At 36.4% G+C, this 27713-nt stretch overlaps 1 protein-coding gene across 2 annotated transcripts in view; it reads right to left on the bottom strand.

Moving 5' to 3' along the window:
- Nucleotides 1–733: 733 nt before the first annotated feature.
- LOC149841157 (signal recognition particle subunit SRP54 2-like) overlaps nucleotides 734–27713 on the bottom strand; it is a 46841-nt gene continuing 19861 nt past the window's right edge. For both annotated transcript variants that reach the window (XM_090003627.1, XM_090003626.1), the window contains exons 5-10: nucleotides 15935–16085; nucleotides 15697–15845; nucleotides 7543–7643; nucleotides 7296–7453; nucleotides 3685–3799; nucleotides 734–1458 (exon numbers count right to left, since the gene is read on the bottom strand). In XM_090003627.1, the coding sequence (XP_089859753.1) occupies nucleotides 1136–1458; nucleotides 3685–3799; nucleotides 7296–7453; nucleotides 7543–7643; nucleotides 15697–15845; nucleotides 15935–16085 (997 nt within the window). In that variant the 3' untranslated portion in view covers nucleotides 734–1135. The remainder of the gene's footprint in view (nucleotides 1459–3684; nucleotides 3800–7295; nucleotides 7454–7542; nucleotides 7644–15696; nucleotides 15846–15934; nucleotides 16086–27713) is intronic.

The following is a 27713-nucleotide window of genomic DNA, read 5'->3' as shown; positions in this document are numbered from 1 at the left end:
GCGAGACCCGTCGGTTAAGACGATGCAATTCTTTCCTTGATCCATTTTTATCATCCTAGTCAATGAGGATGACCTATTTTCACCTCATGCTATATCATTTGCAGTTCCTTAAAGCCAGTCGGCAAAAAATCTCTGTATATGCTGTCATCACAAATTGCAAATGTCTACTAAATTCCAGAGGATCCACTATTTAGCTAGTTACCACTCTGAAACACATTTCTAGTTCACCTTAAAACTTTTTTCTTAATCACTTTCATAGAAATCTACATGCCTGAAACTTATTTTCGATATGGAACTTTTTCCATGAAGTACATGACCTCTCTCTCTCTCTCTCAAGGAAAGATGTGGAGAGTTCTGATTTTGGCTCCAGGGCGAATATACCTGCTGTTCAGAGCTCCTCCCTATAGTCTTGACTGTGAATCAGGAATCATCAGATACCAACCCTCGGGAGTAGAGGTGGACATCAGGCACCCATATTGAGGCCCGAGCCCGGCCCAACTCAGTTATAATTGGGCTCAGGTTAGGACGGGCCCTTTAAGCCCGACCCAGTTAATGGGTGGGGCTTGTCGGGCCCTGTGCATTTTGCACATGGGTCCAGCCCAACTTTATTCGAGCTTAGGCTGCAAAGTGCAACCCAATCCCGACCCGATTAGACCAGGTACCTGAAGCCCGATGGGCAGCCCAGCCTGATGGTCACATTTTGTACAATCTTGCACACCAAAAGCATCACTCGTTCCAAAATTTGAACTTGCAACCGGAAACAAACGTGTATACAAGCATTATCCCTTGCAACTAGCATGAGAAGGAGAAAAGAAAAAATATCTACAACAAATTCCAAGCTTGGAACTGTCATCATAAAGAATCAGTGATAGAACTCTGAAAATTTGTGGATGATTTGCCTCAACATCTCCATGAAGCAGCTTCATAACTTTTATCCTCAAGCTTCATGCAATCAGACCATAGATTATGGCAGGAAAATTTCAAAAACAAAAATCTGTCGATAGATCCATCAGGCAATTGTGTAAATCTACTTGATCAAGCTGACCTGATGATACCTGACGGATACATTTCCCACAAGGCAAGCATGAAACAACCTGACTTAATCCATGCCAGAGAAGCTGTGATACAACACTCCCTATCTGTCTGCACCGAACATCCCACCAAGGTCTTTTGAACCCATCTGCTTCATCAAGTTTTGAAGGCCGCCCATCCCCCCGATTTGCTTCAGCATCTGTGGAGGAAGAACTTTGCTCATCTGCTGCGCATTCATGTTTCTAGACAAGGAACTCATGTCGCCTTTCTTGGGAATCTTCAGGCCCTTCATCTTACTCCATATCTTGGCAAGACGCTTGTATTCCTCTAGCATGTCCATCACTTCCCTAACATTGCGACCGGATCCTCGTGCTATACGCAAGATCCGAGACTCATTCATAATCTTTGGATTTGTGCTATCCAACTCTGCAGTGAAGTTATTAATCAGTCAGAGGCAAAACTGGAACATCAATTAAGGGGGGACAAAATATCACATGCTGAATCCGACAGACGTAAATATGGTCTAATTCTTTCCACAGATGACGTTTTCATCTAACCATGGCTGCCAACCACCTGTGTTTCTTCAGAACTTAAAGTCTTAATGAAACAACTGCCAATATACCTAGGATTGAAATCTAAGCGAAATTTCATTCTATAAGAACCAGGTGAACCATAAAGGTTGGCTATTAAAAAAATACATAAACGAAGTTGTGGATGTAAATAAAGATGGAGCATACGTGGACACTTACGTGCACCTTAAAATGCATTTTCCTCTATCACGGATGACAGAAATGCTAAAAGCACGAAGCTGATGCTGCAGAATCATCCCGACAACATCCAAAATTAAATTGAATAGATATACCATCACTAGCTGACATAAACAACATTAAACCTTCAGGTTTTCCAGCACTAAACCTTCAGGTGCAGAGTTGGATAATTATAAAATGAGAACTTTCATAACACAGAATCCTGCTTTAGTTGCAGAACTAAAGTATATACCAAAACTTTCATAAACTTGAATGTCTGACATGCCTTGATATGAAATGGTTAAAGGACAAATGGTGGTTATGAGTTACGACAAACAACAATGGCTCTACAATCATTTTCCTCCGTCCAAGTACTTGTCCAAATTTCAACTGTATATATATTCTCTAACTAGCAGACGGCTAAATTAACAGCAGTACATCACAGCATCAAGAGCATAGAACTTTAAAAGTTCATTTAGTTCTCATACAGTAAAAGATTTCCCTTTGATTATATGCCTGATGGTAAACTCATTCTGGAATAAAGAGTCGCTGAGATGATAATTTATAAAGCAGCAAGGAAATGCAACTACACCCTCACCCCATGAAAAATATTTTCTTTGCCTTTTATATGAAGAGTCCTAATATTTCCAGGATGGGCTGAGGATGGGAGGAATCAAGAGGGAGACCAATGAAGACTTGGAGGGAGGCAGAGAGGATGTGCAAGGTTTACCAAAGATTAGGAAGGACTACAGAAACAGAACACTTAATGTCAAAACTTCCATGTAGTAAAGGCTTGATGATGATGACTTTAGTCAAAGCTTCAAGCAAATCCATGATCAATTAGACTCATTCAACAAATATTATGGCATAATTCCCAAAAAAGATCATGTACCAAGTCATGTGCAGCAGATCTGTCTTTAACACCATGTACAGAAACTACCACTTCTTAACCTGAGAGAGAAACTAACACCATTATTTTATGGAAATACTCTTGCAAGTGGCATACAAAGTTTCATATGATGCATGGTATGGTGCCCACCTAAGTTAAGGAAACATAGGAATAAAAAATGATCACCTCTAAATTCTACCAAATGGTTGATTGGATGCAAAATAACATGGAAATAGAATAGTAATTATGCAGGCTAACAAGACATCACGATGACCACGCAAGTCAAACTACTCCTGTCTGGCAATTGTAGACATTACACCACCCCAACCACACGAGAACAAGTTTTTCATGAACATAAGAGAAATCATCTCACTAGCCACCAGCACCACAATTGACCAACCTGCAATTATTCAGTACAACCTCTCCCACTCTGATATTTGGCTAACACCATCTCTATTCGCCCCAAATATGTGAGGATGAAAAACAAACAGAGCTAAGAGAACAATCCCTAAGCAAACCTGCAAAAATGTCAAGGTCTATGCAAGCAATCAAAGAGTATGTCATTGCAGGTCTTTCCACTAGGAAATGGCAGAGGTAGAATAAGAGGCAGCAACAGAGATATGGTACAGTCCCAATATCCTTTTTGACACAATGACAGAATTGCAAGGTCAAGAATCCATAAATCCATTCTGTAGCCATGCTAGTATTTCTCACCATTAACAAATAATGAGGGTATCACAATAATCACCTAGAGCATTTGTCAGCAAGAGAAAAGAAGAGACTTGAGACTTGAGAGTAATAGAAGCCTATATCAATTCCACAATACGATAAATCCAATAGACAAGAAAGATACAACAGTACTCAACGAACACTAAACACAGCTTGCAATCAAATGAGACAAAAAGGTGAGGCCATTTTATACATCGAGCTTTCCAGAGAGCAGGTAAAACACCCATAGGGTACTGAAATCAAGTTTGGCAATATAATGGTGAAATTCAAACAAATTGAAGAAGCAACCTTCATTAGTCATTGAGTCCATCATGGTCATGAACCGCTTGATCCTTGCTTGGCTTTCTTTTTCACGCCCCTTTGGCATTAACTCTGCACTAAATCCAGGTATCATAGAGAAAACCTGCAAGGCAGCAGAAAATCCAGAACTTAGAAATGAAAGAAGTCAGTGCAGGTACTGCTTGGGAATGTGAACAAAAAGCCCCACAGCCAACAAGCACCCAACCAAATTTATGCAATTTTTGGACTCAATCAACATTGACATGGCTAACTTTGTTCAATTGTTGGATTCAGTCAATGTTGACTTTGATCAACTTTATCCAGCCTTTTTGAGTCTTTTAGGATTCAAGCATGCAGTCAAATAGCCCCAGACCTAATTCATCTAATTTTCGAGACAATGTTAACATTGATTGGCTGATTCTGTTCAATCTTTGGATTCAGCGGTGTGAATTTTGTTCAATTTTGCCCAAGTTTTTTGAGTCTAGGTTTGAAGGCATAACCTTTTAATATATGGCCTTCCCTATTTATTTTTTTACTGTTTAGTAATTTATAGGTTAATATATGTTGCTGACTTGGTTCATAATTCCATATTTAGATGATACGATAATAACAGGAAATGACAAACAACGAGTTAGTAATGTTAAAAATGTTTAAAAAAAAAATTGATGCCTGACTTAGGATTCTTAAGATATTTTTTAGGAATTAAAGTGGTTGTAGTTTAGTGGTAAGAATTCCACGTTGTGGCCGTGGAGACCTGGGCTTGAATCCCAACAGCCACATTTTTATGTTCATATCGCCGACCCCAATTGTTTTGGGATGAAGGTGTAGTTGTTGTTGTTTTGTTTGTAAAGTTGCATATTCCCTCACGGGTTACAACCTTTCTCAAATGAAACTTGTTGCAGATATGTGTGCTAAATCTGGAATTACAAGTGATAAGAAAGTGAAAACTCCTGAAGTTGTGAATGTTAAGCTGAAACTTGAAGATGAGACTCTTTTTGGAGATTCCACACCTTACAGACAACTAATTGGGTCCCTCACTTATTTGTCTATCACCAGACCAGATATAGCACATGCAGTTCACTCTGCTAGTGAATTTCAACATACTCCAACAATTGTGCACATGAGTATTGTACTAAGGATCGTAAGATATATCAAGAACACCATAACTAAAGGACTTTTTCTATCCTCATCATCATCTTTAGACTTATATTGATGTTGATTGGAGAGAAAATCCCAATGATAGAATCTCAAGTACTGGTTTTTTGTGTTTTTCTAAAAGATTCTTTAATTGCTTGGAAATACAAGAAACAATAGAAAGTCTTATTATCTTATACTAAAGCCGAATACAGAACTATGCCAACTACAACTATAAAACTTGTATGGTTAAAAAGTCTTCTCAGAGATATGGGTATCAACATCTTCAAGCCTTCGAAAATGTGTTGCAATAATAAAAGTGCAATTTATATTGCCAGCAACTATATCTTCCATGAGCGCACCAAGCACATAGAGATGGATTGTCATTATGTTCGTGATGAATTCTTGAGAGGAACTATTGAGTTGCCTTTTGTCACTTCCGAATTCTAGCTTGGGGAGTTCTTTATTAAAACTCTTACTGCTCCACATTTTTTGTTCCTTCTTGACAAACTTTCGGTATTTACATGGTAAGTTTGAGAGGGGTGTTAAAATAGTATATATATAATGTGTTTGTAATTTACTTTTTGAGTCGGGTATTTTAGTCATTTTTCCTTATAATAAAATATCCACTAGGGACTGCGTGTAGCCCCTTTTATTTTTTTAGTTTTCATTAGCCAAAGTGTTGTTGGGAGGCTGCCCAACGGTCAGATTTCTGACAGTTGGGAGCTCCCAACAGCTCTTTGGAGCTCCCAATGGCCTCCCCTTTGAATGGGGCTGTGTGTATAAATAGAGGTAAACCCCTCTTGTTTTCTTCAAGCATTTAATCAATAAAGGCTGATATTTTTTACTTTTGTGTTTTCATTATTGCCTTATTGACTTTTGTATTGTCCCATGGTGGACTTGCATGTGCACTTGTGTGATTATAATCTTGTAAGCCCTTAGTGGCCAGTGTTTTTCTTGCTTTAGTGTCCCGTTCTTGTATTCATGTTCATGTGGCCAAGTCAACTTATACTTTCTTAGCCATGAAAAAATCTCCATCTAACCCGACATTTTTCATTGCTCCACCCAGAAATATTGAAAATACCTTCAAAATACTCATGTACTCATCCTCACAGAGCAGTATGCTTCTGTGTTTCTGCACTGAACCAGCAAAGAGCTACAAGCTGATGACAGGCAACCACACATGGATCATGCCTATTTACATTTACAGTGTGATATATGGTGCCATTAAGGGGTCCGACGCAATAGCTGAATCAGTAGAAAGGCACTATATTATCTGAGGGGTCTTGGGTTCGAGTTCCAGCAAGATTATCCCCAAGCTTGGCTATGAGGAAAGGGAAATTGTGGATCCATAAGAATTCAATGCCATAATAAATGATCAATTAAATGAAGCAAACCAAAGGAACAAGAAGAGGGACACCAAGTAGAAAAGGCAGGAGTTGAGATATCAGCTTGCATGTCTGGAAGAGTTAATTCATTCACATATCCAAAATATGTACAATTCAAACTTATGCATATCAAACCAGTTTGCAAGCAATTATAAACATGCAAAACCAAGCTTAACACACTGCAGAAAAAACTTGAAGATGACAAATAATTCTTAGGAAGGCAGACTTGGAAGTTTGAACCAAGGTAAATTATCTCTCTCTCGAACACCTGGACAACTACTTACGAGAAAATGCACCTGCATCTATTTCTGAATGAATCAACTAAAACACTGATATATATATATATATATATATATATATGTGTGTGTGTGTGTGTGTGTATACATATGTGTAAACATATATATTATATATGTAAATATTGTAAGTAGTTGTAACTATTATTTTTCTTTTTTCTTTCTTCTTTTCCCTTTTATTTAGGTTCTTTTGGACTAGTCAACATAGAGTTGACTAGTCAAATATAGCTGTTGGAACAGTCCAGCAGCTCTATTTATAGCTGTAGTTGGACTGTTCCAATAGCTTTATTTGGGGCTACCTCTTATGTATATATATGGGGTGTGGGTGCTTAAATGAGGTTGAGAAAGTGATGGGTAGTTCTAGGTATTTTGAGTGTTCTTGAGTGTACTTTGTAGTGAGGTTTTTATGTATTTATTTTTTATTTTTATGTATTTTATTGTTCATTATCAATGAAATCATTTATTCACAAAACTTGTATTAGTTTGTATCCTGTTTGTATTCAAATGCATTTCGATTTGGCATTTGGATCATGATTTGGAATGTCTTGGATTCCGCACCACTTCGTGATACATATAACATGGGCTTATGTCAGGCAGACTCAATTAAATGCATAGAAGTGAAGAAGATGAATGTTAATTTAAGCTTCAACAGCAATAAAAAACTCTAACCGATGCTTTAATGAACAAATAATGAAATTGAAATTTTTATTATTTGAAAGTCACCAAGAATTTGGGAAAACAAAAACTCTGAAGGTACATGCTACTAATAGCCAGCTTAAAAACAAGGATCAATATCACAACAAACCTGACCAATGGGTCCCATTTTTAGTATGTTTTGAAATTGTTCATACATGATTCGAAGAGTAAAGTTTCCTTCAGTAAGTTTTTGTAGAAGTTCAGGCTGCTGATCCATTGGCACAACTTCATGAATCTTGTCCATGAAACCAGACCAATCACCCATGCCTGTTGAAATATCAAGTGGCAGAAAAAATAATTAACATGAAATTCATCAAGATCATGACAGGCGGAGAAGCTGAGTGATATAATCAGACCTAAAAGCCGGCTGACAAATGGTTTAACATCAAAAACTTCAAACTCATCCATGTGCTCTCCAGTTCCAATAAATATCACTGGACTCTTTGTGGCTGCAACACTGAAAAACAGAGTACAAATATTTTCAACTGCTGTCCGAGCAGAGAAGATTCTTATTGCTTTGAAATCTTTGACAGGCAAAAAGCAGTATCAGCTATAAATTATTGCCTGAATTAACATTAAGCAAAAGGATAAACTATGCATGATGCATGCACATAATGCTTTATGAAGTCTTTTCAAGGAATTATGGCACTTCTTTGAGAGAAAATTCATTCAGTCATCATTCAGGTCCTCCTCAATCTAATCTGCTTACATTTCAGGAGCATCCCCAAAGTTAGGGATGTCATTCGAGTTTGGTTAGGATACCTGACCAACCCAAACCTGTTTACTTGCATTTGATAAAAAAACAAATAAAATCTGATTAAGAAATCAAGTCAGATTAGGTTTTTTGTAATAGAATCTCATAAGATTCAGGTTCATAAGGCAATCCGAATGGATTCTTATAATGATTTATAAAAAGTAAGGAAAGTGAGATAAGATTTGAACCTGGGATGTGATATTGGCATGCATCCTTAAACCACCCGCTCTAATCACCCACCCGCCTGTACACCTTTGTTAGGATAGGTGGAAAAATGTTCTAAATAAGCATAGAGACGAATGTGACCGAAGCTGCCCCTTTAAGCAGATTTCCTTCTGATCCGGTTATTGTTTGATGAGTCAGATTAGGATTCAGTTTGTGTTTTCCTATACTCTAATTTCAATTTGAATCTGACTCCAAATATGGCACATCCCATTAGGTCGGCTTTAGTAATACCCACATCCAAACCGAATCCAACCTGTTTTACTTCGCTGCCCAGACTTTTTTGCCAATATAGGGGTAAAATACTAAGAAAGGCAGAAATCACCATAATGATGGATGTGCTATGCACTAAATAACACAAACATATTCTTAAATTTCCCTCCAAAGCTAAGATCAGCTGTGAGAAATGTAGTAGAGGCATTTCAGATATTCTGTCAATCCTTGAAGATAGTCACCGATATCTTGAAAATATCACAATATTATCGCCATTTTAATGTGGGACGATAATATCAGCAAAATATCATAACATTTTAAAATATCACCAAAATTAAAATGTCACGATATTTTTGTGATTTCTTTAAAAAAGTTTATTTTATATATAGTTTAAGCTCAGTTATTCTATTTTTTGTTTCTTTTGTATTTTTAAAACTTTTAAAAATTGTTTCTTTATATTTTTGCAAGAAATATAATATAAACCTATTATTTTCCTATCTTTTTTATTATTATTTACATTTTTTCAATTTGTAAAACTTTCAAGATTTTCCCGAGCAAAACCCTCAGCAAGAAATTACCTTGAACAAAACAACTATGGGTGTACCTAACTGGGCATGTGTCTGTGGGGAGAAATCACACCCATGTGTAAAATCATCTTGTCTACTAATGGGCGTGGTCATAGTTATCCTGCAGGCATGCTGGATGCTTTATGTTCTCTGGAACTACTTGTGACAGAAGTCCCAGAAATAAGAACTACTAAGACATCTTTAAGGTCCTGCTGGCATCTTTTATCAGCAATTCAGGCAAACTACCAATAAATGCATATTTACTTATTTATTTTTGTATTCTCTCCCACATAAAATAATAAAATATAGAATATAGTCACACTGCCAGCCATTGGCAATGTGAAATAAAAATTCCACATGTCCTTCATGTAGCTACCTGTAAACACCCCAAATTTTCACTCACCTTCTTGACATCTCCACCAATCAGCACATTTCGGTTCTCCGGAATCAATGAAGGGCAAAATGGTCATTTTCTGAGATTGAACCTTGCAGAAAGTCTAAAATTTCATTCTTGAGCCTCAAAATTTCTATATTTAGGTTCAGAGACATCTTCAAACTGCAAATCTTCAAAATTCTATTCTGGACAAAAAACCAAAATTTCCAAGTCCTGGCTCAGAGTAGCATTTCTTGAAACGTGTCTTTGCATAGCATTGCATGAACACTTTGCATCATTTCACTGCACAGCACGTCATTTTGAGATCCAGAACTCCTGATTTTCAAAATTGTCAATCCAGATTTGATTTTTAAACTTTTCAAAATTGATTTCAAAACCCTGGGTTTTCAAAATTGCCAATCTTTCCCATTTTACCCCCAGGACTTGGAATTACAAAAAATTTTCTCAAGAAAAACAATCTGGATATTTGGATATTGATTTTAAAGATTTTATCTCAAAACTTTTTGCAAAAGATTTTAAATCTCTTTACAAAATTTTTTACATTTATCCATATTTTTGCCCTGAAAACCCAATTTTTCCAAATTCTTGAAAAACAAATAATGTTTTATCTCGTATCTTCAAATAAATGGAGCGGGACCCGCCTTTGAACTAGCATCATACTCAGACTCTCAGGTAAGTTGTTTATTCTCAAGCGGGACCCACCAGAAGTTCATACCAATTTGCAAATTTTTCTTAATTTCTCAATATTTATTTATTTATTTTTAGTTAGCGGGCCCACACACATGTGGCACCCCATTTGAAAATAAAAGACTTGAAAAAAAAAAAAAACTTTATTTTCAAAAGGGTTTTAAAAGTGGATTGAGGTGGCATTTCCATAAAAGCCTCTCATTTATTTCAACATTTATTTTTTTTATTTTATTCCTTTTTATTGAATTGTTTAAATAAATTTTCTTTTTAAGAAGGATGCAGCCTTAAATGGCACAGCCGAATTTCCTTAAAGAAATAAATGTAATTTTACCTAAAACCTAGGTAAATGAAACAAAAAAAATTGAAAATCATAAGGTGCGCCCCTCTTAAAACAGTTATTTCAAAAAAATTTCAAAAGAGAGGTAACGGAACCTCATGAATGGGGGCTGCGTTTTCTTTTTTTCTTTTTTTTGAAAAGGTATTCAATTTCTTTAAAGAGGCTATGGATCGATGAGGAAAGGGGGGAATTTTGATTTGCGGTTTTCTTTTTTATTTTGCAGGAGAGGATATTCAAACGTGGACCTCTCCTCCACCTCCAACAGCAGCTGCCTTCCACCTTACTTCAGCCCAGCCACCAAGCATTTCAATGGTTCCTGCAGCCCAGCCCAATAGGAGGTCCAGCGTGAAGCCCATCCTTCTCCAGCCCAGCAGAAGAACCAGCCAGCCCAACGTTGTCCATCTCCTTCAAGCCAGCCGCAGGACCTCCACCAACGTCTTCCCTTTTTTTTATTCCAGCCATAGCAGGAAGCCCAGCCAGCCAGCGCCTACCTTCTTCATTCCAGCCACAACAGGACCTCCATCAACGTTTTCCCCTTCTTCATTCCAGCCACAGCAGGAAGCTCAGTCAGCCAGTGCCTACCTTCCCATTTTCAGTCCACAAGCTGCAGGAGATCCCCAATCCAGCAGAGAACTCAACGTGTTCTCCATTTCATTCAGCCCAACTACATCACCATTTGATTTAGGTGATCATGTTTTGTTTAAGCTTAATGCTACGATTCCTGTTTTATGAAGCTATGGGCTGGAATATCACCATTTGATTTAGGTGATCATGTTTTGTTTAAGCCTAATGCTAAATTTCTGTTTTATGAAGCTATGGGCTGGAATATCACCATTTGATTTAGGTGATCATGTTTTGTTTAAGCTTAATGCTAAATTCCTGTTATGCATCCATCTGCATACCGATTCTAAATCAACATCACATTTCATCAATTTTATCTTTTGAATTTGTATAAACATTCATTGTAGTTTCTGCAATTCGAATCAGTAGTTGTGCATCATCCGGCATTAGCATCTCACGGCCTTTCATTTTGTGTTTTGTTTGGTTTCCAATCTTTTTCAAATTACTGCATTTGAGTCTCTATATTCAGCATAGCATTTAACCATCCAGCATGAGTTTGATCTGTTATGGAACATTCATCGTTTGATTTATGAGATCATGCTTAGCTCAATGATGAATTCCTGTTGGATGTATTGTTATAATATCACCTCATTGACAGCACCAATTAACACATGCACCTATAAAGTGTTAGTTGCTTGCTGGTTGTTTGGCACATGGAAGATCTTAAGCAAAGTCAACTGTTAAGGCTACATGTTGGGAGAGCAGCCCTTAGTTATGAGGTCTGACGTGTTTGATGTGTGTTGTTACATTAGCTGCAAGTGCTACCATGATTTCCATTTCATTGCCTATCTACCTGAAATCCTTATTACTTATTTGCCATCTGTGTCTCCCATGATGAATGACAACATTCATAAGCTGCGTGACCCTTTTCATTTCACAGGCTTATTGCCATTACCAGAATGGTATACCTCAATGTACACATTCCAGTTTTGTTGTATCACTCTTGTCTTCATCTCATCTCTATATCACTTGTAACATGTAACTCATATGTACAAGCTGCTGCCTCAACTGCAATCTATATGCTGCCAAGTATATCAAACAGCCTTAACATGGCTGAAGCATTAGTTCAATTTCCTGCGCATGCTTGTACCACTACACAGTTGTAAATTGAGATTCATAGATCACATTATCATTTTATATTGACCTTTTGCTACAGTCATTCCCATCAACATATGTATTAGTTGAATTATATTATCATTATGATTATGCATTCATAGCATAAAATTTCTGTAGGTTAGAACACCTCAATTTTATATAGCCATTGGTCCACTAATCTATCTATTGTGTGCATCCCATCTTCACATTTTCTTATATATTCCAACCCTATTGAACTATTCCACAGCACCTTCACATTTCCATTATGCTTTCATGATATCCTTGAAATAGCCCATAGTGCTTCCACATTGCATTTCCAGTATATTATATATGTCTCTTCTGCTGCAGGTGTGCAGTCTTGATAATTAGCCACATTCATGAACGGATATATCCATATCCGTTCATGATCCCTATGCCACCTTTTGTATGCTTTGTCATTGATATACAGGGAAGCTCCATACCCAGTTTCACTGAGAAATATGCTATAATTTGAGAATTACAGCTTTGTGAAATCCCCTACAGAAATTGTATATACCTGTATTTTCTGATTTTACCCATTATATGGATTTTCCATTAATATGTATATTTTCTCACTACATGTATATATATATCTATATATATGTATATCTATTGTATATCTACCTATATGTATACATATATATGTATATATATATATATATATATATATATATATATATATATATGTTATATACATATATACATATATATGTATATATATATATATATGTTATATACATATATATACATATATATATATATATACTTGTATATATATATATATATCCCTTCATGTGCACTTATTTCCATATATGAGCATCCATGTATCTAATTTCTCGTATAAATACATCTCCATTGTTACATATCATTTAGCACCAATTTTAGCAAATTTGATATATATATATATACATATCTTCTTTGTATATATTATATATATATGTCCATTTCCTTGGTTATCTTGTACTAATTCTCATTTTGCAGGAAAATCTAGAAGATGCTGATTCTTTGGCTTCATTTCATTTTTTTTTACTTTATGTTAGCAATGTAACAATCAAATGTAAACCTTGGAATAATATTTACTTTTACTGCTTAGATTAGGTTGCATCTCATATAGTTTGATTTCAGTAATATCCTGATTCTATGATGCATATATCTTAATTTTCAAAATTCACCGTGGATGAACACGAATGGCACGTGCACCAACTCTTAGAGAGTTGATGAACTCGGTGGAGTCCATATTTACGGCCCTAGTCGGAATATGGACGAGACCCAGATCCATCATCTTTCTACCAGTCACATTGGGCATACACTCTTAGGCTATCTTGAAAATGCACCCCATATTTTCTTCTTTTCAAATGTTCATCTTTTCTCAAGAATTCCTTCCATTTTTCCCGAAATTCTCATTTCTTCATGATTTTCCAAATCTTTATAAACTTTCCTGAGATTTCAAATCTTCTTCGTCTGAGTTTCCTGAGAAATTGATTTCCATCTTTTCCTAAAAAAAATTTAACTCCAGATGTTTTCTAAGCATACATCATAGTTTTCCAACTTATATTTTACCAAATCTCATAGCACATGCCTGAATTCCCTGTGTATTTAGGATAGAACACAATTTCGATGATTTAACTATGTCAAGCACAATTTTGGTCCTTGGTTCGATTACCCCTGTTAAAAGCGGCAGGAACGGTCGAACCTCGTACCGACAGGTCGAGCCCCATCCCATGGATTTTCCCGCAATTTTCAAAACGGAGGCGAGTATTTCAAAACAATTTCCAAAATCCGGTCAAGTTTGAATCGCAAAAGCATTTCTCTCTCTCTCCCGCAAGGAAGGGAAGACGGAAAAAATTTTGCGACGATAACACTACTCCACATAAAATATAGTTGGACAGGGTGTATGGCTTAGTTGTCAAAGGCGGCGCCTAGGCGCAGCCCCACCACCTAGGCGATAAGGATTGGGCAGTGGGACCCTATATTACCGCCTAGGCATAAGCCTAGGTCGGTCTTTTTTTTGTTGACTTTGTCAACATGTATAATTTACGTCTCTCTCTCTCTCTCTCTCTCTCTCTCTCTCTCTCTCTCTCTCTCTCTCTCTCTCTCTATCTCTCTCTCTCTCTCATTTATTGAAAAATGAAAGGCAGGCGGGATTTTTTTTTGCTTCAGAAAGGGTTCTTCGTCTTAAAACAAAAGTTATAAAGACTCAATCTGACCACATATATCTCTTGAGAAAGTTATCAGTTGCATTGAAAAGGTTACCACTTTATTCACATTGTTAGTTATATGGTTTTGGTTATTCAATTGCTCATTTATTCTGAATTTTTTTGAGCAGGTTATCAGTTGCATCATGGTTTGTTTATTTAATTATTTATTTTTTCTTCTTATTTGTCTATTGCATGTATTATGTCTATTGTCGTTGACATGTTAATTTTTTATACATAATTTATTTTTTGTATAATGTTCATTCACATTGTTAGTTGTATGGTTTGTTTATTTAATTGTTAATTTATTCTTAATTTGTTTGAACAGGTTATGTAATATAATTGCTTTAGAGTGTTCAATGACATGTTATTATTTGTATATTGCTTATTGTTGATTGATTTTATGTTATATACATGTTTCTTATTAATTTTAATAGTTTGTTTACATATTTTGTATGTATTTTTAAATTTTTTATTTGGGATACCGCCTAGGCCTTTTTAGGGGCTCACCTCCTAGGCTCCGCCTAGCGCCTATGACAACTAAGGTGTATGGTAGGGGTGAAGGGCCTGACATTTGCCCCTTGTAGTTTGTTTGACAAGAATAGAGAAAGAGAGAGGCGTATGGTAGGGGTGCATGGCCCATAGTGACAAAAGTTAAAAATTACAACCAAACTCAGCAAAATCTCGGCAATAAAAATAATAAAAAATATAAAAAAAGTATTTTTTATAAAGAAATATAAATAAAAAATATTTAAAAATAAAAACCACATGGTTTTTTTCATGATAAATAGCCGATAAAAACATAAATATAGCGTTTAAAATGCAATATTTATGTTTTTAGCAAAATACTCTCCAGAAATTACTGTTTTTAACTTTCGGGTAATTTCTCGCGAGATTTGTCACTATGGCAAGGCCTGATATTTTGTCTTTGTAACAAAAGATCATGTGACAAGTCTTTAAAGTCATTATCAAAAAAAAAAGACGAGTCTCCAAAGTCCTTCAATGAAACTTCTGAACTGTAGACAAACTCTAAAACAGAAAAGTAACTATCGAACTTCTTGAGGCCTACAAGCTCCAAAGCAAAAGAAGGATCAACCATTAAGAATACTCGGCATGCAACATAAGATACCAAACGGACAGGAGCAGGTTAAAAGATAAATATGCTTAAACAAAATCGATGTAGGACTAGAACGCACAAAAGTTGCTGCAAAACACTACATAATTCTCTGAAAACTTCCCAGCAATTGCAGAGTATGAGCACAGAAAAGTTGCTGCAGAACACTACATATCCTCTAAAAGCTTCCCCACAATTGCAGAATTTGAGCACCAAACAGTAACAGCAAAGAACCTATTGCATGGAAAATTAAAAAAATAAATAAACAGCAGACAAAGCTAATACAAAACTTACGCACTGAGTGCACCACCTCCTTTTGCATGGCCATCCATTTTAGTAACAATTACAGCTCCAACAGCAACACTTTGCTTGAAAGCTTGGGCCTGATCAAATGCAGCTTGCCCGATACTGCTGTCCATCACAAAGATCACCAGATCTGGTTTCTTGAGCAACAACAGCATACAGTCAGCAATTATTGAAATTAAGTTGCATCAACAGTAGTTTGTAACATGGTCTGAAGTTGAGGAATTACTGTTGCTTCAGAAACTTGACGCATTTCTTCAAACAAGGCAGCTTCTTGTTTATGACGCCCACTAGTATCAACAATAATAAGATCACAGTTTTCTTTTTTAAACCTTTCCACACCTTCAACAGCAATTTTCACAGGATCTGATTCCATGTAGCTGCAGAGACAATGTAGAAAGTCAGTGATACCAAAGGGTTGTATAAAGCACATTCAAAAAGAAGTGCATTTAGTAGATATAGCAAATGCTTATTCAATGAGACTGCCATTCAACAGAAAATAAATATCCAAACATTTCCATAAGCAAAATATTTTGCAACTTCTTTTTTTTCAGATAGTAGACTGAAGGTGTGCTTTAAAGGATCTTCAAGCATTCACAGAAAAATTGGAAAGAACATATGATGATTTCTACATCATCTTAAATTTGACCAAGTTCATGAACTCCGATGTTCACATGGTGCTCGAATAGGGCCTATCATACATCATATGATAAAACAGTCCAAACCCAGTAAATTTCCCATGAAGATAAACCTCGTGTAAAATGCACAAGAATAAGAATATCCAAAAGGACAGACATACATAAAGAGACACTAGGTTGTGTAAAAGAAAATTCACAGGACTCATTGCAGTTTAGGAGGTTATACAAGTTTGACAACGATATCTAGGATATCGATGCTAGAAAATCACTTGAGCTTTCTAGTTTGTTCAGGTGTAACTTAGTTTCAGGCTCAGAGTCAGATGGAACTTAAGTGATATTTAGGCATGAAAAGAAGGTTCTCAGTTGCCTGGCTTGCATCTACCTCGCTACTTGATCTGATATGGTTGAGCCAAAGATGTTATTTTGGCTTGTTAGAAGTGGCATATTCACAACTAAAACTAAAACTTTGACTACAATTTTCTATATTCTCTTCACATCAGATGTCTATGATACCTCTAGGTCAATATGGTCAGCATGCAATTAAATAAGGACTATACAAAAGTGTTTCTATGGCATAGGATAGATCATAAAGAGGGCACTGAACAAAAGATTGCAATGATACCTTTGCATATCTTGTAGACTCAACATCAGGCGAAGCAAAACATTCAAAATAACCTGTATCACAAAATGGGCATAAAGACTAGGTTTCTGACATCAAGAAAATGTTGGGAACCTCGCAAAATACTTGGTCATAAATTCTGTAAATTGAAACTGGTGGGTTCTGATTGCCTCAGAGGGACAAATCGACCACCTGTATGTTAAAATGTAAACTGCAATATATATATATATATATATATATATATATATATATATATATATATATATATTATTTAATATTATTATATTTTCTTTTATTATTTTCTTTTTCTATTTTTTCTATTTTCTTTTTTAGCATCTAGTTCAATAGAAACTAGATATTTTGATCCAGTCAAGTTCCTGTTGGAACTTGACTGTGCAAGTAGCTGTTGGACTGTAGTCCAACAGCTATAATAAATGTTGTTGGACTATAGTCCAACAGCTATAATAAATGCTGTTGGACTATAGTCCAACAGCTATAATAATAAATGTTGTTGGACTGTAGTCCAACAGCTATATTAAGAGACGTTGGAATCCAACGTCTCTTTTTGGAGAGCTCAAAATGAGCTCTCCTCTCTCTCCCATTGTTTTGTATATATAGGGGTGAACCCCTTCAATGTAAATAACCATGCTTCTTAAGCATTTTGTTCATGAATAAAGTATTATTTATTTTTCAAGTGTTCTTCCCTTTATACCCTTTCAAGGGTCATGCTTGTAGTGTCTCCAATAGACACTTGTTTGTGAGTTATTTGTGCATTTGTTGAAGACCACCATTTCATTACATGGTATCAAAGCTACGAAATCCTTAGATCTTGAAGTGCTTCCGCCTCGATTTCCGTGCCAAATTTACAAAAGGTGTTTCATCACCTTGTTCTTGGCTCAAGAAGATTTGTTTGAAGAAAGGCGAACTTGTGCTACAAAAAAAAATTGGTTTTGTATCCTCTCTTATTCCTTTGTCTACTCTTTTTCTTTTCTTTTTATTTTTCTCTCTCTCTCCTCCTATTTATTCCTCTCTTACCCTTGTAAAAGATGGATGACAATGATAAGATCACCATCATTCCTATGAAGCTAAATGATACTAACTATGTAATGTGGGCTTCGATTATGAAGCACCACATTTGGGGAAAAGGTTTATGGGGTATAGTGGATGGTTCCGATTTGGAACCTAAACTATCTCTTACCAAGAAAGAGGGTGATAAAAAGGTTCCTCTAACGGAAGAAGAGAAGAGTAAGGCGTTAGCCACTTATGAAAAGAAATGGAAAGAATGGAGGATAGGACATGCAAAAATTATGTCATGGCTCATCAATAGCATAGACATTAAAAAATGCTCTAGTCTAGCTAAGTTTGAGCATGCCGATAAGGCTTGGGAATACCTCAAAAACATGTATTCCCTTAAAGATATTGCACATGTATGCAATTTACAAGATAAAGTTCGGACAATGACTCAAAAAGATAAAACTATTCGAGAATATTATAATGAGTTGTCCGAACTTTGGGAAGAGTTGGCTCTTCTTGAGCCCAAATGGCATTGTGCCGAAGACATCGAGCTTCGCCAAAAGCAACTCGATATGGAACATTTCTATCAATTTGTGAATGGTCTAAGGCCGGAGTTTGAATCCACCAAATCGGCCCTTTTACATCGTGGAAAAATTCCTTCCATTGTTGATACTATAGAAGAGCTCACTATGGAGGAAAATAGACTTAGAAAAAGTACTCCAAAAGTTGATGATGACTCCGTTTTAGCTGTATCTAGACCGGGGAATCATACTCGTACTTACAAGCCGCCTCATTTTGGAAGGCAAAACGGCGACTTTGATAAAAAAAAAGTTATTTGTCATCATTGTCATGAACCGGGGCACTATAGGCCTCAATGTCCAAAGTTAAAAAGAAGAGAAGAAAAAAGAGTTGCATCTGTTGAATCTAAGTCAAAAGATCAAGATGCACCTGTGTCTATGGCTCAACTGATGGAAATCCTTCAACCTCTTCTCAAAGGGGTATCCTCCTCAACCGAAGCCTCAACTGGAGCGGCAGTTGCATCTTTCTCCGGTCCAGGTAACTTTCCTTGGCTTTTAGATTCTGGTGCTTCTTTTCATATGACCCCAAATGTTAATAGTCTATCCGAATGTCTTAAAAATGACTCAAGTGTGTCAAAGGTTTTTACAGCCGATGGCACATCTCTCGAAGTAAAAGGAATAGGATGTTTTGAAAATCTTCAAAAATCCAAAAGATTTTTTATCCCAGAAGTTAGATATATCCCTAAACTTAATTTGAATCTCTTATCTGTCTCGCAAATATCTGATTATGGATGTAATATCTCCTTCTCTTCTCATGGTTGCTGGGTACAGGATCGCCAGTCAGGGAAGCTGATTGGGGAAGGCCATAGAGAAAGAGGACTTTATTACATGGACTTTTTGGAATTACCCAAGAATGCATTTTGTTATAATATTCAGAAATTAGAATTGGATTTATGGCACAAAAGGCTTGGCCATCCTCATATGTCTAAAATTCAATATTTTCCAAGTTTGGAAAAATTTTGTAATTCTGAAAATTTTTCTTGTAAAGACTGCATTCTTGGCAAAATGAAAAGGTTACCATTTCTTAGTAGAACTTTTGTTTCCTCACGACCACTTGAGTTAATACATTCGGATGTTTGGGGCCCCGCACCAGTTATTTCCAAAGGTGGTTATACATATTATGTCATTTTTGTTGATGACTTTTCTAGACATACTTGGATTTATTTTCTTAAACATAAATCTGATGTCTTTGCTAACTTCCAAATATTTCATAAAATGGTTAAAAATAAGTTTCAAAATGATATTTCTGTTTTTCGCACTGATTCAGGGGGAGAATTTATGTCCAACGAATTCAAAGACTATCTCAATTTACATGGTATTACACATCAAAGATCATGTCCACACACTCCACAACAGAATGGCCTAGCCGAACGCAAACATCGGCACATTATGGAAACTACTAGGACATTGCTAATTGCAAATCAAGTTCCAAAAAGTTTTTGGGCTGAACCGGTCCTAACTGCCACCTACCTCATTAATAGGATGCCATCTTCCTCATTAAAGAATACAACTCCAATAGAAAAGCTTGTTAATTTAACTCCAGATTATTCTAGATTAAGAGTCTTTGGATGCAAATGTTTTGTTTTCACCAACAGAAATGATAAACTCTCTCCTCGTGCCATCCCATGTGCCTTTTTAGGATATGCTGATAATCAAAAAGGCTACAGGTGTTTCGATTTTCAAAATGACAAATTATATGTGTCAAGAAATGTATCTTTTTTGGAAAAAGAAAGCTTCTTTGAATTTGAAAAATCCAAGGATGTCACTGAATACTCGTTTTTAATTGATCCAACTTCAAAATCCAATGAATGTGATGTTGGATATGACCTTGACAATGATCAAAGTCCTATTGTTGTTGAAAATGATGATAATGAAGAGCAAATCCATAGGGATGTTAGTCTACAATATTCAAGACGTAGAGAGCAAAATCTTCCATGTGCATTACAAAAATACTCTGAAGTCCCACCTAGAAGAACGTCTAGAATCTCTAAACCTCCAGAAAAATTTGTGTCTTATGAATCTTTTTCACCCACGTATAGGGCCGCCATTACATTAATACAATCATATGTTGAACCATCATCCTATTCTCAAGCAAAAAATCATATAGAATGGATAGAAGCCATGAAAATAGAATTGGATGCACTAGAAAAGGCCAATACTTGGACGATACAAGATATTCCTCCGGGTAAGAAACCTATAGGTTGTAGGTGGGTATACAAAGTCAAAACCAAAAGTAATGGGACCCTGGAAAGATATAAGGCCCGTTTAGTAGCAAAAGGATATGCCCAAGAGTATGGCATCAATTATGAAGAAACATTTGCTCCTGTGGCCCGTATGACCACTGTTAGAACTTTAATAGCCTTGGCCTCCATTAGAACATGGCCTATCTTTCAATTAGATGTCAAAAATGCTTTCCTGAATGGGAATCTCGTTGAAGAAGTATACATGGAAGCCCCACCTGGTATTAGTATCCCTAAGGGTAAAGCTCTTCGTCTAGAAAAAGCTCTTTATGGTCTTAAACAGGCTCCAAAAGCCTGGTATGACCGATTTAGTCATGTTATGCTTGATATTGGTTTTCAACCTTGTTTAACTGACACTGCTTTGTTTGTTAAGAAATCTGATGCAGGCATCATTATTCTTCTTCTCTATGTGGACGATATGATCATCACCGGAGGCGACAAACAGGGAGTTGCAAATATCAAATCTCTTCTTAAAACTCACTTTGAAATGACTGACTTAGGTTTATTAAGATATTTTTTAGGCATTGAAGTTGCTTATTCCCCTCGGGGGTATTTGATATCTCAATCTAAATTTGCTCTTGATATCGTTTCCAGGTCTGGAATTACAGATGATAAGAAAGTAGACACTCCAGAAGTTGTCAATGTTAAAATGAAAATTGATGATGGAGAACTTCTTGATGATCCTACTCCTTATAGACAACTTGTTGGAGCTCTTTCTTATCTTTCCATTACTAGGCCAGATATAACTCATGCGGTTCATACAGTTAGTCAGTTTCAGCATGCTCCCACCTCAGTGCACATGGGAGCGATTTTGCGTATTATTAGATACTTAAAATCCTCTCTTTCACGAGGACTCTTCTTGTCTGCTTCATCTTCATTAAATTTAATTGCATATACTGATGCTGACTGGGGAGGTGATCCCAATAATAGACACTCAACTACTGGTTTTTGTGTGTTCCTAGGTGAAACCTTAATTTCGTGGAGGTGCAAGAAGCAGCAGAAAGTCTCTCTTTCCTCCACCGAAGCTGAATACAGAGCCATGGCAACCACCACTATGGAGGTTGTTTGGCTCAGACGATTGCTAGCAGATATGGGAGCTAAAGCAATGCAAGCTTCAAAGATGTGTTGTGACAACAAAAGTGCGATCTACATTGCAAGCAACCGGACATTCCATGAGCGCACTAAACACATTGAGATGGACTGTCACTATGTCAGAGAGGAATACTTACATGGAACCATTGATCTGCCATATGTTACATCAGAATATCAATTAGCAGACTTCTTCACCAAGCCTCTCGCTGCTCCCAGATTTCACTTCCTCTTAGACAAACTTTCGCTCATTGTACCGTAAGTTTTAAGGGGAGTGTTAAAATGTAAACTGCAATATATATATATATATATATATATATATATTATTTAATATTATTATATTTTCTTTTATTATTTTCTTTTTCTATTTTTTCTATTTTCTTTTTTAGCATCTAGTTCAATAGAAACTAGATATTTTGATCCAGTCAAGTTCCTGTTGGAACTTGACTGTGCAAGTAGCTGTTGGACTGTAGTCCAACAGCTATAATAAATGCTGTTGGACTATAGTCCAATAGCTATAATAATAAATGTTGTTGGACTGTAGTCCAACAGCTATATTAAGAGACGTTGGAATCCAACGTCTCTTTTTGGAGAGCTCAAAATGAGCTCTCCTCTCTCTCCCATTGTTTTGTATATATAGGGGTGAACCCCTTCAATGTAAATAACCATGCTTCTTAAGCATTTTGTTCATGAATAAAGTATTATTTATTTTTCAAGTGTTCTTCCCTTTATACCCTTTCAAGGGTCATGCTTGTAGTGTCTCCAATAGACACTTGTTTGTGAGTTATTTGTGCATTTGTTGAAGACCACCATTTCATTACACTGTAGACAGTAACGATAGAGAAGAGGAGGAGATTAGGGAAGAGAGGTGAAGATACGGAAGACAGTGGAAGAAGAGGGGATTTTATCTCTTAGGGTGAGAGAGTGCCCTTTTCATTAATTGATTACTCGTTGCCTCAATACAATGTATTCTGGCTTATTATGATGTCCTAACCCTAGATGGACCTACTGGATTGGGTCCTTAGTTTGCCCAAAAGTTCCACTTGATATGTACAAGCCTCTCCTTGTTGGGACGAGCCCCTCTATGGTGTTAAGTTGTATATATATATATATGATATAATAGGTAAATACTCATTAGGGGTATTTTGGTCATTTCAGTCCTTGTAATAGGTTGTGCCCATTAGGGTCACATTAGTACTTTTACTTTATTTATTTTTTTGTCCTTTTTTTATAAAGACTATTTGGTTGGGTTCTTTTTGAAGTAGTCAACAATATCATAGAGTTGACTAGTCAATAGGTCCAACAACTATATTTATAACTATATTTATATTTGTTGGAACAGTCCAAAAGCTCTATTTGAGACTACATCTTGTGTATAAATAGATGTGAACCCCCCTCTTGTTCTTTAATGCTCTTCTAAAGCATTCTAACTCATTTTATGAGTATATTATGAATAAAATGTTATTTATTTTTAACTCCGCCTGTGTATAACTGTTTAATTATACACTGTCGGTCCCAAGCCCGGATAAAGGAGGAGGGTTGCGGTAGGCCTGTGACAGCCAGCATAAAAACTTAGTCATACCCTATGAATATGAACCAATATGAGAATTTCGTTGGGGCGTTCCCTACTGAGCGACGCGTTGTACTATATAGGCCCGGACGCAGTGATAAATGGGCAAGGGTTGCTAGGTCATCGCCCGGAAGCGACGCGTCACACCGGCGCCCGGGTGTGGTGTCAAATAGGCAAGGGTTCTCTCACTTTGTTGGACGGGTGGGGGTAAAGAAGTTAGTCCAAGACCATAAAATTAGGTTAGCCACTTTGAACATAGGGTCTTTAACTGATAAGTTGGTAAAGTTAGTGGATGTTATGTGTAGGAGAAAGATTGATATTTTATGTCTACAAGAGACCAAATGGGTAGGTGAGAAAGCAAAAGTGATAGAACCTTGGCGATATAAGATTTGGTATACAAGAATAAATAGGAATAGGAATGGAGTAGGGATTGTTATGAGTCGTGAGTTTATAGATAATGTAGTTGAGGTCCGTAGGAAGGGTGATAGGATTTTACTTATTAAATTAGTATTAGGTACGGATATTATTAATATTATTAGTGTTTATGCATCTCAAGTAGGTTTAGATGATTCCATTAAGCGTCAATTTTGGGAAGATTTAGATGTAGTACAAGAGATATCTTATAGAGAAAGGATTTTCATCGGCGGTGACCTTAATGGGCATGTAGGCATTAGTAGGGATGGATTTGAGAGTATCCATGGAGGCTATGGTATAGGAGAAAGAAACGAAAGTGAAGAAAGGATTTTAGATTTTGGTTTGTCTTATGATATGATCTTAGCAAACACTTGGTTTAGGAAGAGGGAGTCTCACCTAGTAACATTTAAAAGTGGGGTTAATACGAGTCAGATAGATTTTTTCCTACTTAGAAAGAGAGATAGGGGTTATTGCATCGATTGTAAGGTTATACCGAGAGAAAGTGTAGCTACACAACATAGAGTCTTAATTTTAGATCTTAAAATTAGACAATGCCGCAAAAGGGATAGACATAGGATAGATCCTAGAATTAAGTGGTGGGCACTGAAAGGAGCTAAACAATGAATGTTTGTAGAGCAGATAGTTAAGGAAGCTGATTAGTGTCTTGAGGAGGATTCAGAATCAATGTGGAATAAGATAGCGGGTGGCATGAGAAATGTAGCTAAGGAGGTATGGGGTGAGTCTAAAGGCGGTGCACCGTTAGGTAAGGATACATCGTGGTGGAACGAAGATGTCAAATTAACTATTAAGGTTAAAAGAGAGTGTTATAAAAATCTAAGAGTCGTGATAATGAAAATTTGGAGAAGTATATGATAGAAAGAAGGAAGCTAAAAAAGTAGTTCGAAACGCGAGGGATAAGGTATATAAGGAGGTTTACGACAAGTTGGATACCAAAGAGGGCGAGAAGGATATTTATAGGCTTGCAAAGATGAGAGATAGGAAATTGAGGGATCTAGGTATGGTTAGATGTATCAAAGATGAAACGCAAAGGGTTTTAGTCAAAGATGAGGAGATTAAGAAGAGATGGAAAGATTATTTTGATAAGTTATTTAATGAAAGTCATGCTCAGGATCTTGGAGACTTCTCCATTCCTTTTCATGAGATGAATCGTGACTTCATGTGCAAGATTCAAAAGAAAGAAATTGCAGAGGTTTTGAAGAAAATGAAATCAAGAAGGGCAGTTGGCCCAGATGGTATACCTATCGAGGCTTGGATGTGCTTGGGAGAGAAAGGTTTAGAATGGTTGACAAATCTTTTTAACAAGATTTGGCGGACAAATAAGATGCCTAATTAGTGGAGGAAGAGTACTTTGGTGCCTCTATATAAGAATAAGGAGGATATACAAGATTGCACAAACTATCGTGGTATAAAACTCATGAGTCATACTATGAAACTTTGGGAGAGGGTGATTGAGTCTAGGTTGAGGAAGGTTGTCATGATATCGGAAAATCAATTTGGTTTATGCCTGGAAGATCAACTATGGAAGCTATACATCTTCTTAGACAACTTATTGAGAGAAATAAAGAGAGCAACAAAGATTTACATATGATTTTTATTGATTTGGAGAAGGCATACGATAGAGTACCTAGGGACGTTCTCTGGTGGACAATGATGAAGAAAGGTGTTTCTCTCAAGTACATTAGTATAATTAAAGATATGTACGAAGGAATAGTAACCAATGTCCGCACTTGTGGAGGGGTGACAACCAATTTTCCTATAACGGTTGGGTTACATCAAGGATCTGCATTAAACCCTTTCATATTTGCTATAGTGATGGATGAGCTTATGAGATCAATTCAAGAAAATGTGTCGTGGTGCATATTGTTTGCTGATGATATTTCTTTTAATTGATGAGTCTAGAGCTGGGGTTAATGCTAAGTTAGAATTATGGAGACCGACATTGGAAGCAAGAGGTTTTAAGTTGAGTAAGAGTAATACAGAATACATGAAATGTCGGTTTAGTAAGCAACGAAGTAGTGATGGGAGTGTAGTGAAGCTTGGTGAGCAAGAAATATCGGTGGATGATTGTTTTAAATATTTGGGATCTATCATTCAAAAGTATGGAGAAATTGATGGAGATGTAAATCATAGGATAAAGTTTGGGTGGATGAAATGGAAAAGTGCAACTGGAGTGTTGTGCGATCGTATAATGCCATTGTGGTTGAAGGGAAAGTTTTATAGGACAACTATTAGGCCCGCTTTACTGTATGGTACGAAATGTTGGGCTGCCAAGAGACATCATATTCAAAAAATGAGTGTAGCTGAGATGCGTATGCTGAGATGGATGTGTGGAAATACAATAAAAGATAAGATTCGGAACGAGGAGATACGTAAGAAGGTAGGCGTTGCACCCATTGAAGATAAGATGAGAGAGAATCGTTTACGGTGGTTTGGACATATTCAGCGAAGGCCTAATGATGCTCCAGTTAGAAGGATGGAGAAATGGAAAAATATATTAGTTAAAAGAGGTCGGGGTAGGCCTAGAAAGACATGGATGGAGGTGATAGGAAAGGATATGAATGCTTTGAACCTCGCCGAGGACATGGCATTGGATAGAAATGATTGGAGGAGAAGGATTCATGTGGAAGACCCAGAATGATTTTCTTTTTTGGTTCATATCGCCGACCCCAATTGTTTTGGGATGAAGGCGTAGTAGTTGTTGTTGTTGTTGTTGTTGTTTGGTATCAGAGCGAGGGATTCTTGATCTTGATATTTTGTCTGAGTTCGTGCACAGAAAGGAAAATTTGGATTGATATATGGCTTAGACTCGATGCTCTCGTATCTTGGTATGTATCACTTGTTTAATCTTTAAAAGGTATTTATGATATATTTTTCAAAACTTGTTTAAAATATTATTGTTATTTCTTGGGTATGTAAAATATGTTTTTTAAATTAATTGAAATTAGAGTTTTTATAAATTGTTTTTTAATGAAATATTATCTTAATGGTTCTTTAACTCATAAGTAGTTTATTCTTAAGCTCCTTATGGTAAGTTTTTCATGTTATTATTTTTTTAATACAAAAATATATAATTGTATGCTCTCGGGTATGTGTTCATTCAAAGTATATATATTTATTTTGGATTGCTTAACACCATTATTATTATTGGTGACTTTATAATGAAATGGATCCAATCCAATAAACATGCAAGAACACACTTTCAATCAAGTAGAATACTTGATTGAATCATCAAACCACCCACACAAGGGTCAAATAAATTTTTTATTGCATAGAGACACTCATAAAATGAGTTGAGAAATACAAGGCCTCTTGTGGCAAGGACCTTAAAGGGGGCAGCCCAAAGTGGCTGTTGGGATGCTCCCAACGGTCATACTAGTTACTTTGGAGTTGCTCCAAAAAGTACAAAAAATAAATAAAAAATAAAAATTACAAAAAACAAAAAGAAAAAACAAGTTGTCAGCTCCTAATGGGCTGACGTATATATATGAGTGTACATATTTTAACACCCCCCCTCAAACTCATGGTGGGACAACCGAGAGTTTACCAAGTAGAAAATGGAGTCTAGGTGACGGAAGCGCTTTAGTGAAGAAGTCTGCTAGTTGGTATTTCGAGAGAACGTACGGCAATGTGATTGTCTTCTTTAGAAATTCTTCACGAACATAATGGCAATCCATTTCAATATGTTTTGTCCTCTCATGAAATGTATGATTGCTTGCAATGTAGACGGTGCTCTTATTGTCACAGCATAGTCTGGAGGGTTCTGCAATGTAAATTCCCAGGTCTTTTAGTAGTTGTTATAATCATACTAACTTAGATGTGGTTATT

This window comes from Nuphar pumila, chromosome 4 (assembly GCF_984573655.1).
Source record: "Nuphar pumila chromosome 4, dmNupPumi1.hap1.1, whole genome shotgun sequence".
Taxonomy (NCBI): Eukaryota; Viridiplantae; Streptophyta; class Magnoliopsida; order Nymphaeales; family Nymphaeaceae; genus Nuphar; species Nuphar pumila.
Note: the sequence above shows the minus strand (reverse complement) of the source record. Positions and strands in the feature narration are given on the sequence as shown.